This window comes from Colossoma macropomum, unplaced genomic scaffold (assembly GCF_904425465.1).
Source record: "Colossoma macropomum unplaced genomic scaffold, Colossoma_macropomum, whole genome shotgun sequence".
In the NCBI taxonomy this organism is placed as follows: Eukaryota; Metazoa; Chordata; class Actinopteri; order Characiformes; family Serrasalmidae; genus Colossoma; species Colossoma macropomum.
In genome coordinates, this window is record NW_023494795.1 from 41,628,071 (window position 1) to 41,640,343 (window position 12,273).

At 36.8% G+C, this 12,273-nt stretch overlaps 1 protein-coding gene across 2 annotated transcripts; it reads right to left on the reverse strand.

The window, feature by feature from the left end:
• Window positions 1-1,170: 1,170 nt before the first annotated feature.
• On the reverse strand, window positions 1,171-12,099 carry brms1lb (BRMS1 like transcriptional repressor b). Of its 2 annotated transcripts, none has more exons than XM_036582453.1 (10): window positions 11,813-12,099; window positions 10,786-10,876; window positions 10,123-10,250; window positions 8,443-8,522; window positions 7,452-7,548; window positions 6,514-6,603; window positions 5,703-5,767; window positions 5,587-5,626; window positions 3,411-3,537; window positions 1,171-2,428 (listed from the first exon to the last, which is right to left on the reverse strand). In XM_036582453.1, exons 1-10 carry the CDS (start codon window positions 11,946-11,948, stop codon window positions 2,311-2,313), a joined length of 972 nt encoding a protein of 323 aa, XP_036438346.1. In that variant the 5' UTR covers window positions 11,949-12,099; the 3' UTR covers window positions 1,171-2,310. The 2 variants fall into 2 exon arrangements, with proteins under 2 accessions (XP_036438346.1, XP_036438345.1); XM_036582452.1 differs by having other exon boundaries at window positions 3,411-3,540; window positions 11,813-12,098.
• Window positions 12,100-12,273: the final 174 nt, after the last annotated feature.

Consider the following 12,273-nt stretch of genomic DNA (forward strand, 5'->3'; position numbering starts at 1 on the left):
CCTGATGAACTTAAGTGATGTTCGTAAGAGCAAAGTTAGCTCATTCTGATAAATCACTTACAGTGTGAACTGGGCGTCTTCCGGGAGGAGTTGTTTTAAAGGGAAAGCTGAAAGGTGAAGCTGTTAATTCACTCTGGATTAACGGTCACTTTGACACTGTAAACAAAAAAAACAACAGAAATGTCTGTCAATTATTTCTATTGTTGGCATTATCAGTAATGTCCAAGAAATGTTCTGCTTTTTAGTTTTAGCGGTACTTTTAGTGATGCATTTAAAGGTATGTCAGTATGGGGATTTGGAGACCCCTCTGGTGAAAATGTGTAACTGCATGCAGTATGTGAAAGGACATTTTGTAGTATGGGTTGTGCTTAAGCCCTCTTCCCTGAGTGGATGAATCCGGTGATTGAGACAGAATTCAAAGGGAAATCAGTCTAGGGAACTCAGACAATTTTGTTAAGGATGCATCTTCTGAGGATGTGAGTGAATTGTCTACTATTGTCATTACATTTTCATCAGTATAATTTTGATTTTGAGATAATTTGAGGCCTAAACATCGAGCTGGACCTTCTTCTGAGTGACATTAATACATAAATACATACAGTGTGGTGTGAAAAACTCTCGACTTCCCACTTACATAGTGCAGCTTTATATCCATGATATCCATTATATAATGCACATAAAATAGTGGTGTCTCTGCTGCCAAGCAGTTGAATTCTATTTTATATGCTTTATACTTGTGATGTACAGGACCTAATGTTTAACTGGTGAGTATGTAATTTGCTGGGTGCATCAGTTTGGTTTAAAGAACAGCTTAAAATCCATAAAAACTAAATGTTCTGTACAAAAGTCACAAACTACCCTTTATTTATTTAATTTCCATTTAACATGGCCATAACGTACAAGTTATTCATTCAGTAGGTAATAGGCATTTAACAAATAATTACACAGAAGCTTCAACAACTAACTAAAGTATCAGATTTTTCAGTATTTGGCACATCCACACTTTGCCTTCATTACAGCTTCTGTTCTTTTCAGGAGACTTGCTTGCTGCCCAGTTTCTTAGTGTCTTTATTGAGCAATGGCACTTTCAGTCGTAGTGTTAAGGACAGAAAATATTGGACAAGGAGTGTTTTTTCTATGACTGAAAATCTTAAAAATTCTGGAGAGTGGTTTTGGAGAACGTTGTTCAATAAGGCATCTGGAACAACTATGCATTTGATCCAAGCTTTTTTAATGCTACATTTCTGGCACTGAATTGGATGTCAGCAACATTAAGCATGATCATGAAAAAGGAAAAAGTCTGAGGTATGTATATACAATCTTTAGACAGAAGCTTAAAAAGGCAACCTCTGCTTCAGTTTATGTGCATGTCTTACAACGTAAAGGAGAAATCCACAGACTTTTCAAACTTTCTGCATAATTAAATGGTTAAGATTTTAACAGAGTCATTCAGAGTGGTTTTCACAGTGTGAAATGCTCCATTCTAGAGAAACTTACCGAGTCAGAATTGTTCACAGTGGTGGTGACAGGAACCAGACGTCTACCTCTAAAAGCTACCTCACAGAAAGTTACGACAAAGCTTTTGGCCTTAAAATCCATTCATAGTGGAGGGATACATGCAGGACACTGTGAGGCAAAACAGTCCCCAAAGAAAGACAGAGAAATTTTACCATCATCAACATTTCCTGGTGGTTTTGGATAGTAAATAAAATGTCTATATCTGTGTTGTAGTCATGGTGACCCCTGGTTCCTATCACCACCACTGTAAAGAAATCTGAACCATTTCACACCTGAATGACTCTCAAACACTTAATCATACAGGGTGCCCAGTTTTTTTTAATGGGTGGAATTTCCCTTTTAAATACTGAAATAAATGACTAGCAGGCTTACACGATGCACTGACAATAATATAAAGAACACTTGATTTATCCTCTGTTTAAGAGTTAGCGACACACAGAGCTCTATTTGGCATTAGGCAGCTTTCCTCACCATTCTCTCACTTTTTACAACAAAGCCTTCTTGAAATAATAGCTCATGTTTCGTAGTCCTATTCAAGGCACATGTGCATGCACACAGACATACACGTCCTTTCACTGTTTCCTTGGCAACCAGTCTTTTTTTATTCTTCTTAGCAGCACTGTATTCCTCTTGGACCAAGAGGGCTAAAAAAGTATGGCACACAGACGTACAACCCATCACAGCTTCAGCAAGCAAATGAGAACCGAGCGAGAACCGAAGATGGGGTCAACGCTTCTGTGCGTCCTGGGCTGAACAGAGGCACAGAGACCGAAGTGGAGAACAGAAGAACATCTACGAGTGCTTGATGGTGTATTTGCCTTTCTGGAGCTGGGAGATGTAAAGCTTTGACTTGCTGCCGTCAAAGCGCTTGAACCACACCTCGTCATGGTTAATGGTGGTTATAATGGCGCTAAAGGAGAAAAGTAAGGAAGTGTTTTAGTGCAAATACTCTCAAAAACATTTTAGAAACACTTTAGGGTGCTGCAGCACCCCCTACTGTCAGGCCTGTTTAACTGCTACTGCTAAAAGTGAACAACAATGAAATATAAAAAGAAATAATAAAAAACTTTAAAATAAAGTATTTTGAGTTTAGACAAACAGTCGAAGATCACCCTTTATTTATTTCATTTCAAGCCAAAATAACCATTAAGTACAAGTTATGTTTTTTCAAAAGATAAAAAGAAAAAATGGGACTGCTGGTGTTCTCAGAACAATGGACTGACCAGTCCAGACCTCAATCTGAATCACTGAATGTGTTTGATTACTTCAGAAAAAGATCAACTGAACTTTGGAGGTGTGTCAGCAGGTTTCTTTGAGAAACTAAAGGGGGTCTCCTGAACAGAATGGAGGCTGTAATAAAAGTTAAAGAGTGACACACTGAACACTCAAACCTCTGATATTAGATTTAGTTATTGAGACTTCTGTGTGATTTTCTGTTTAATAAATCTCAACCTTTGTTTTCACTCAGAAATTCATTGAGGGTGACCCTCATTTTCAGTGTAGTTGTGCATTTACAGCATTAAAGGGTTTGAAAAAGAAATTAAAATGGATTTTAATCAGACTAAACTAAAATGAACAAAACTACTAACGGAAAACGGAAAACTCTGGTAAAAGTAAAAATCAACAACTATTTTTACACAACAGTGACAATACTATGATTATACTGCTATATAGTGTGACTGCAGTATTACCAGCAGTGTATTAAAATGTAATATGGTTAAAGAAAGGTCTGCATTTATGTTTGGTGGAAGACATGCCTTCAACACCTTGATTCATTAAAACATAACAAAATTGGCTGGAGGGCTCATTTACATACTGCAAGCATGGCTAAAATCACTATAGCTAAGGCCAATTTTGCAATACTGATTAACAATCAGCTCACACAGCTCTACCTGGTGGGGTACTCATCCTTGCGGCTGATGGATATGGCCTGTCCTCGGCTGTACCACTTGCTGTCGTAGAACAAGCGGCCGTCCTCAGATCGGGCAACATGATGATGCCTCTCAGCTTTCGATGGAACTGCTGAAGGAAAGCAGATTTTTCCATTACAGGAACACCCACACATCACCTCGCTGTCCTGTTTGGCTACACTGGGCATCTATTAACTGACCCTGAAAGTTTCACGGGATGCAAATGTGATCTTGAATGAGTCACTGGCTATTTCTAATCAGAGGTTTCCATGATATGGTTTAAGTGCATTTTACAGTGTCCATAGAGAGGGCACCACATATTCATATATTCATGTATGCTTTATTTATGACATTAATGTTAAAATTATATACTAAACTAATTTACAAAGAGTAACAAATGAAATAAATTGGACTGTGATGGCAAAACGAGTGATGAAAAGTGGAATTTCAACACTCTGCTTATCCACCAGTGGGGTGCCAAGAAAACGCTGAACAAAAAGCCAGTGGGAGGCCAGTTTTGCCCCAGCGGGCCAACCGTGACCCAAACTATAGCTGTATATATAGCTATAGATATAGCTGAGCGAGATCTCCCTTTGGTATCGTTTTGGGAATTATGTCTTTAAAATTGTTAAAGTCTTAAATTTCTGTCCCACATCTTGTAAACTGTAAACATGGTGTGTGGAGCTGTTAGCCTGCTGGGTTAGTACTGCTGCTAGTGCTAGCTAAGCTAGCAGGCTAACAACCTCACACACAAGCCAGGTTCAGTTCTAACAGATTTTCCATCGAAACAAAATTCAAGGATAAAGACTCAAATCTGACTCAAGTCAAGTGGCAGAAAGGCAGAGCCTACCCTCTTCTGTAGGGCGTTCAGCTGTTAGCTTGCTAGCTTATCTAGTACTAGCACCACATCTGTTAGAACCTAACCTGGCTTGTGCATTAAGTTGTTAGACTAGCAGAAGTATTAACTCAGCAAGCTAACAGCTCCACAGACCATATTTAGGAGTTTACTAGATATAAGTGGAACAAAAATTGAAAAAACACTGTCACAATTTTAAACAGTCAAAATTCCCAAAATGTAAAGGAATCCATTTTAGCCTATTGTTAACTGCACAGCCCAAGCATCTCAAACATTTGATGTTAGCACAGCCATGTTTTGTAGCTAGAAGTTTCTTGTCGCAACAACATAATGCTCTCATTGGCGTGTTTTAGTTTATATATTTTTCATGCTTATTGTAACACATTTGAAATAAAAACCAATCTATACAATCATAACAACTCATTTGGTTAACCACTTCAGGAACCCATTCATGAGGTCTTTAATGAAATAATCCTAAGAATCTTATCACTTTTATAATGTTACACAATAGATGTTAATAACATTTTATAGCGTGCCAATTCTATGTATACTACCTAGCACACGCTACCACTTTATACAAGCTAAAAAAAATAAAGCAGGGATGTAACAATACAACATAGTTTTTTATCAGATAGTATCACAACATATAAAGCGTTAACTGGAGATGGTATAAAGTACAGCTTTTCTTTTTAAAATGTAATGTCTTATTAACATAGTAATTTTTTAGTCACTTCTTATATTTTTTTCTGTATCATGAAATGTAAATAATTTGAGACAATATGACCATAATCACTGTTACGTTATCGTGATAAATGATATGCTTCTCTAGGTATATCATGGATATCGTCATTGCTTAATCAACACTTCCCAAGTGTGTGTTTGATTAAAAAAAACTTTATTTATCTGTTGTCACCCAGCTTTACTCTACTGTATCAAATCGAATAATGAGCTTTGTGAGTCTTGACACTATACAAGAACTTAAAATGTCATAAATGTTATGAAACAAATCATGTAATTCATATTCATAAATGTTCAAATCATGTAATTGTTTTCCTGTTTTGACCTAAAAGTGTAAACCTAAGACCTAATAAACCTCTCTGTGGTTGTCTGATGAAATACAGCAAAATTAATTTAGTTTCTTCAGTTTTTTTTAATCACTGCACTCACACTGGTAAACACTCCTCATAAGAATACTTCACACATGCCTAATATGAATCATCACAGAAGGAAATTCCCAAGTCTGATGATTCACAGCAGACTGGTATCACACTGTGAGGGTGACAAACTGCAGAAATATCTTACCGTCAACTTTTACTCTGTGTGGTCCCATCGAAGCCATCGCCTGTGAAACACAGTGCAGTAAATAACACAATCCACTTTCATAAATCAATACAACTCTTGTGAAAACACATCCAAACCTTTCTTATCGCTGTCCAGTCTTCAAGTATGTCCAGGTCTTGCAACATGTAAACAATATATGGTCGTGGGAGCGATTAAGGAAACAAATAAACAAATACTAACTAAAGCAAACCTGGATATAATACATTAGACAAAAACGAGACTATAACTATTGAATACATTAGAGCTGAGCAATAACAATCCACATAGAGCCTTTCAAAGACTTCAAAATACCTTTTTAAAAAGGCTAACAATATATAAATGGGTGTATCCATTATGCTGTGCTACTGTAAAGGGTGAATAATAACCACTGATTCATCCATAAAGTAAATTTCAATAAATTATTTCTTTAAAATAAAGTTTACCTTAGTAATCCTGACAGCTCTATACTCTTAAAAAAGATTGCGCTTCAAGGGTTCTCTAGTAATGAAAATGTTTCTATATAGATCCATGGACACTCAAAGAACGCTTTTTATGGTTCAGTGGTTCTTTGTATTGTGAAATGGTTCCTCGGCTTGATGGCGAATATGCTGTAGATGGTTCTATATAGAACCTTTTTGAAAAGAGTTTTATATAGCACCCAAAAAGTGTTCTTCTATTGTTATGATGTCAAGCTTGTAATAATGAAAGGACTCTTTTTGGTGCTATATGGATCTGAATATATCTAAAGAAACATTTTACAATGCAAAGAACCCTTTATTAATGCAAAGCGTTGTTTGAGTGTACATGGTTCTATACATAACTATTTCTTTACTAAAGAACCCTTGAAGTACCATCATTTTTAAGTGTGTAGATAAAAATAGCACAGCTGTCGCATGGTGTAAAGGATATCTGACACAACAACAGGTTTCTTTTTTTTGCCAGGGCAGAAGGGATCTTTCTTTTTATTTGTCCTCGCCTGCAAGCCATCGTTCCACAGTTCTGGTTTAAGGAAAAAAAACAAGATCAATTTTATTGAAATAATATAGTTTTATTAGTAAAAAATAAAACAATTCATTTAGTAAGTTACGATAACAAGAACATGTCTTATAATAATGATTAAATATGTCATAATGATGAGTTAGTATCTCCTATAATAATGAGCTGATATCATAATTCAGACTTAAAATCTCAGATTTTATAAGATAGCATCTCATTTTATGAGACATTCAGCCACAATTATGAGGTGTTTTCAGTTACAAGTTAGTATCTCAAAAATTAAAACATATTTTAATGAGTTAGTGAAGATTAGCATCTCATAATAATGAGTTAATATATCATAATGATGAGTTAGTATCTCATAATGAATCAATATCTCAATGAGTTATTAACTCATTATGAGGTACTAACTAATCTTTGAGATACTAACTCACACTATAATGTATTATAATATTGAGTTACTAATCTTTGAGATACTTTTAGTTTCTGATAATGAGTTAGAATTAGTATCTCATAATAAGTTAACATCTTAATAATGAGTTAGAATCGCAATGCTAAGGAAGTGTCTCATAACAATGAGTTAATATTTCATAATAATGAGCTGGTATCTCATAATTCTGACTTTAAATCTCAAAGGTAATGTCAAACTGTCATAATTACTTCTTATAATTACATGTATTTCAGAATTATGAATTACTACTATACAGTTAGGGACAATAAAACAAGGTATTGTGAGATGCCAAGTCAAAAACAAATTTTTTCAAGTGGTAGAAATGAGCTTCCACAGTCACAGAGGAGGAGAAAAAGTGAAATCTGTAAAATATTTTACGTAATAGAGGCTTCACTACTACCTGAAGTGATGTCTATACTGTGCCTGTGTTCCTCCAGCCGTCTGATCTTTTCCTCCAGTTCACTCTGAACCGTATCAAACAGCAGGAGCTTCTCACTCTGTCAGAGAAACACAGGAAAACATCACAGCCTCAAAATAAAAGAGTTAATAAAAGAGACATGAGGCTAGAAACAGTTAGGGCTGTAAGATATACTGCCGGTTAAATGTTACTGCAGTATTGACATTGCTGAAATTCATAATACGTAAACATTAATACAACAGAATATTTTTGTTATTTCTCTCTCCTCAAGGAAGTCCAGTACCTAAATTTCACCTTGAAGATCAATAAAATACATCTCTCTATCTACAGTGGGAACCCCCCAGGGCTCAGGCGTTCAGATTTCTGTGCACTAAAAAAATGCATGTCTGAGATTTTTGTTTTTTTTTGTTTTGTTTTGTTTTATTTTATTTATTATTACAGCTTCTTTAATATTACTTATATTATTTAATAGAATCATTTATTAAATATAATAATATAATCGAGTTTTGGTTGGAAACAAAGGGCTAAAATCTTGAAACGGCTAATAAAATCTGTCCAATCAGGATTGTTTTCGATGTATCTAGGGAGATATAGCTGAGCGAGCTCTGCCTTTGGTTAGGAATTTAGGAGCTGGACCTGCACGTTATATTAACTAGCAAAATAATTAGGCTTGATTTACAATCAAAGTAAAGAAAGACATCACTCTAGTTCTTCTGGAGGTTTTAGATTCACTGACTATGAATATGCGCCACAGTCTAAGTAGGTTCCAGTTAGTTGTTAGAAACTGAAAAAAGTGGCGGCAGCTCTAGGCCAGAACTCTTTACTGAAAGAGTCACCGTAAAACTGATACATACAAACTGAGATATAGGATAATGTCTGATACAAGCTTCTAATAAAACATATGGCATGTCTTTTACAAGCTTCACATTACTGCTTTTAATCTAGAACACAAAGCCCTAGTGATAGTTCATACCTCCCAGTGCTGACTGGCTGCCTGCATCTCACAGTCATACTTATTCCTCACAGACTCCAAACAGAGCTCACGGTAGATCCCTGCAAGACACATCACAAAGTGTAATGAATTACGATGCTCCAAGCAATAATAAGCTTTTTAGTGTTTATCTGCAGTGCTCTTTTGCAGGGAGAGAACATCAGGCTTATGATCCTTCAATAAAAGTTAATCATTTAAAAAACACATTTTTGAGTGCAGGCGGTTGTTAATGTACAAGTAAAACAGGCCTAATTCAGTTTGGCTTGTAAAATTTTATATATACCCTTAATTCATGGAGTTGTACCCTTCTCCAATGAGCATGCCCCATAAAATCATGAGTCAGCTTCATTACATTTACCCGGAAGGGAGAAAAGCCCCATGATCTGGACAATTATCCTTATTCATAAACAATCCAGTTTTAACAAGTCTTCATTCTTAAGGATTAGCGCTGTTAGGAATGTTGCACTGCTGGATGTCTGTGGTTTAGTGGTGGCCAAAGGCTTACAATACACTGACGAAATAAAAAATTTGGAGTGTCCGGACAGTATGAGGATCCACCAGTCGCCCTGGCAACAAAATAAAGAAAGCCAAAGTACAAAATAAAAGCCTTTAAGACATTAAACTGATAAAAAAAAAAATAACTGATTCAAATGTATTTAATGTGATATTTGCTGTTATATTTTGAGTCAATTTGCCAGTGTTTGACAGCCTCTTTCATATATACTTATATATATAATTTGTAATGTTCATGTATTTTAGGTTGGAAAGCGTGTCTGGTTCAAATAACACTAACTGTACTGAATTAATTGTGTTTTGCATGAAATTTCCAGCCTTTTTCCAGCAAACGTTAAACTCACAACCTGAGTCTGCTACAGTTAACCCCACATATGGGATAAGTTCTAACATACACACTTTCAGCTGAAATGTTCACAAACAACCAGCGCTTATGTTTTCATTTATAGTAGAGATTTGCAGGTTGTACAAAACATTTATTAAGCTTGCTCAAATATTTTTATATTTAGGGCATTTTCACGCTAGAGCTTTTTTCTGGACCCAGGACCACTTGCTCTGCGAGTTTGGCAAGTTTGGTTGAGTGTGAAAGCAGATATTAAGCCTGGAAGCAGTCCAGAACTGATCTCTGGTCCTCCTGAAATCGGTGGTGTGAGGTTTGCTCCCAGTATACTCTGGCGCAGCCCACTGCATGTGTGGAAGCTATCCGCTCTCAGCACAATGCGTTGGGTTCATTGCGTGATTGGTTCATTTTGTTACGAGACTGCGTCACTTACCTTTTCAAGTTTCATGCTGGTGCTGAAAGGATTTTTTTTAACAAAAAGTGCTGAGCTAGTCCCGACCACTGCACGCAGAAAAGTGACGCACTGCAATCGATTCATGGTTTGGAATTCTTGTGGGTGAAAATAAACCAGTGATAATGAGCTCCTCACACAAACAAGCAGAGAATTGGTCCTGTGTGCAGACTCGGGATGGCAAAAGGCTTGCAAGTAGGTATTTTGGAATGTTTGAAAGGTTATCCATGATTCAGTTAAATGAATTAGATTGTTTGGCCTTTTCTCTGATTACCTGATTATTTGTGAAAATGTTCAGCAGATTACTTTACTAATATAATACTCAAGTTTGATGCAGTTTTCATTAATGGAAACTCACCAGCCACTTTTGTACGGATCTGCATGTTCTCCTGGAGGTTGGCGAGGGGTTCTAGATACTCTGGAGCGCTGCCAGCTTTCACCTCTTGTAGTTTGAGGTCCACTTGGTTAAGCCTCTCCTTGTACAACCTGATAAAGTCAGGGTTTTCACATTTTCTAGCATATCAGTTTCCAAGACATTAATTGATCATCACTTTGATTTATCAATCTACTCAGGCTTTAGCAGAGCTCAGTAACACTGAGATTAATAACTGATTACATTGATTTATCAGTCTACTCAGGCTTTAGTAGAGCTCAGTAACACTAAGATTAATAACTGATCATCACACATTGACTTATCAGTCTATTCAGGCTTGAACCTCATTAGGCCTCATTCAGCAACCGTTCTTATGAAGAAATCTCTTCTTAAAACCCACTTCTGCAGTTTTTACAAAGACTGACATTCACCAATGTTTATTATCTGGGATTTGTTCTTAGATATGAAGAGAATCTACACACACTCAAGGGCACAAAGATGAGAACAGTTCTGTGCTTTAAGAACATGTCATGAATCCGACAGAGATATTGGTGAATGAGGCCCATTGTGCTTATGTATTACTGTATTGCTGCATTACTGTAGTCTTCCAGTTTATCTTTTGAGTGTCCACAATCTAATGCTACTCACTGGTCCTTGAGGTCAGTGAACTGCTTCTCCAGACTGGTCATCTCATCCAAGCACTCCATCCGCCTCCTTTCGCAATCTTCATCATCCATCTCTGGAAATGTGAAAACACATCACATCATGACTGAATAGGCACAGGCCTACAAGCATCAGTCTGACACAGGCTGTTAGCGAACCATGCTCAGGAATATTACAACAAGAAATGTTACAGAAATGAAAAACTTTCTTTTTTTACTTGACAGGTGGTATTAATCACACTGCACATTTAAAATAGATGGTTCTTCAAGGGTTCTTGAGTAAAGGTAACCTAATGGTTCTTTATGTAACCATTTCATGCTTAAATGGTTCTTTGCATGGTGAAATGGTTCTTCAGACTGATGGACAATGTATTGCACATGGTTCTATATAGCAGCAAAGGGTTCTGCAACCTTTAAAAAGATGCTTCTTCAAGATTTATTTAGTAAAGGGAATGGTTCTGTTTAGAACCATGAGTTCTACATAGAACCACTGGCATGCTCAAATCGTTCTTTGCATGGTGAAATGGTTCTGCAGCTTAATATTGAATATTGTATAAAACCTTTTTGAAAATGGTTCTATATAGTACCAATAAGGGTTCTGCTATAGCTACGATGTCAAACTTATGCTACATACAACCATACACAACAACACATTCTCCATCTGAACAACCATTTAACCATGCAAAGAACCATTTAAGCATACAGAATAGAACTCATGGTTCTAAATGTAAAGCCTGCCTTTACCAAAGAATCTTTGAAGAACCATTTTTTAAGAGTGTACGATTTACATATTACTCTGGCGCAGCAATACTGTTGATATTAACAACGAGGCTGAAGCTGGCTTTTTGTCGAATTTCCCGTTCCACCTTAAATCCTGCAGGCGCCAGAATGTAACTGCTGCACCATTTAAGGTGGAACGGGAAATTCGAATAAGAAACCAACTTCAACTTCGTACATGCTGAGGACTTCAGTGTTTACATGGCGTATCTAGACCATTAAAGGCTCATATTGACCTGAAGTGTCTCCATCTTCAGACGCAGTAGAGCTCACTGTGTCCTCCTCCTCTGAGCTGCTACCTTCTTGCTCAGGAAAGTCCACGTCCATGTCTTCGTGATTAGACTCTTTTCTGTCTCGAGAATGAACAGGCATTATGTATTTTTTAAAAAACACAATAAATTTGCTCAAAACGGCGAACAAACCTGCCCAGAAACCCGTGAGGAAAAAAGGTAAACAACCGGCTTCCAAATACCAAAAACCACAACGTTCACGTTTCAATCATGGCCACGTGGATGACCAATCACAAGTCCCGATATACATTATTCATGAGGCGCGCGTTTTCATTGGTCCAAACCAAGACCGAGCGACGATGGGAGTTGTAGTTCGTATCCGACCTCAACGATTTATGACGCTGTTCTAAAAGTGACCAGCAGAGGGCGATCCATTTCTGATATAACTGTGAAGGAAATCAAGTTAT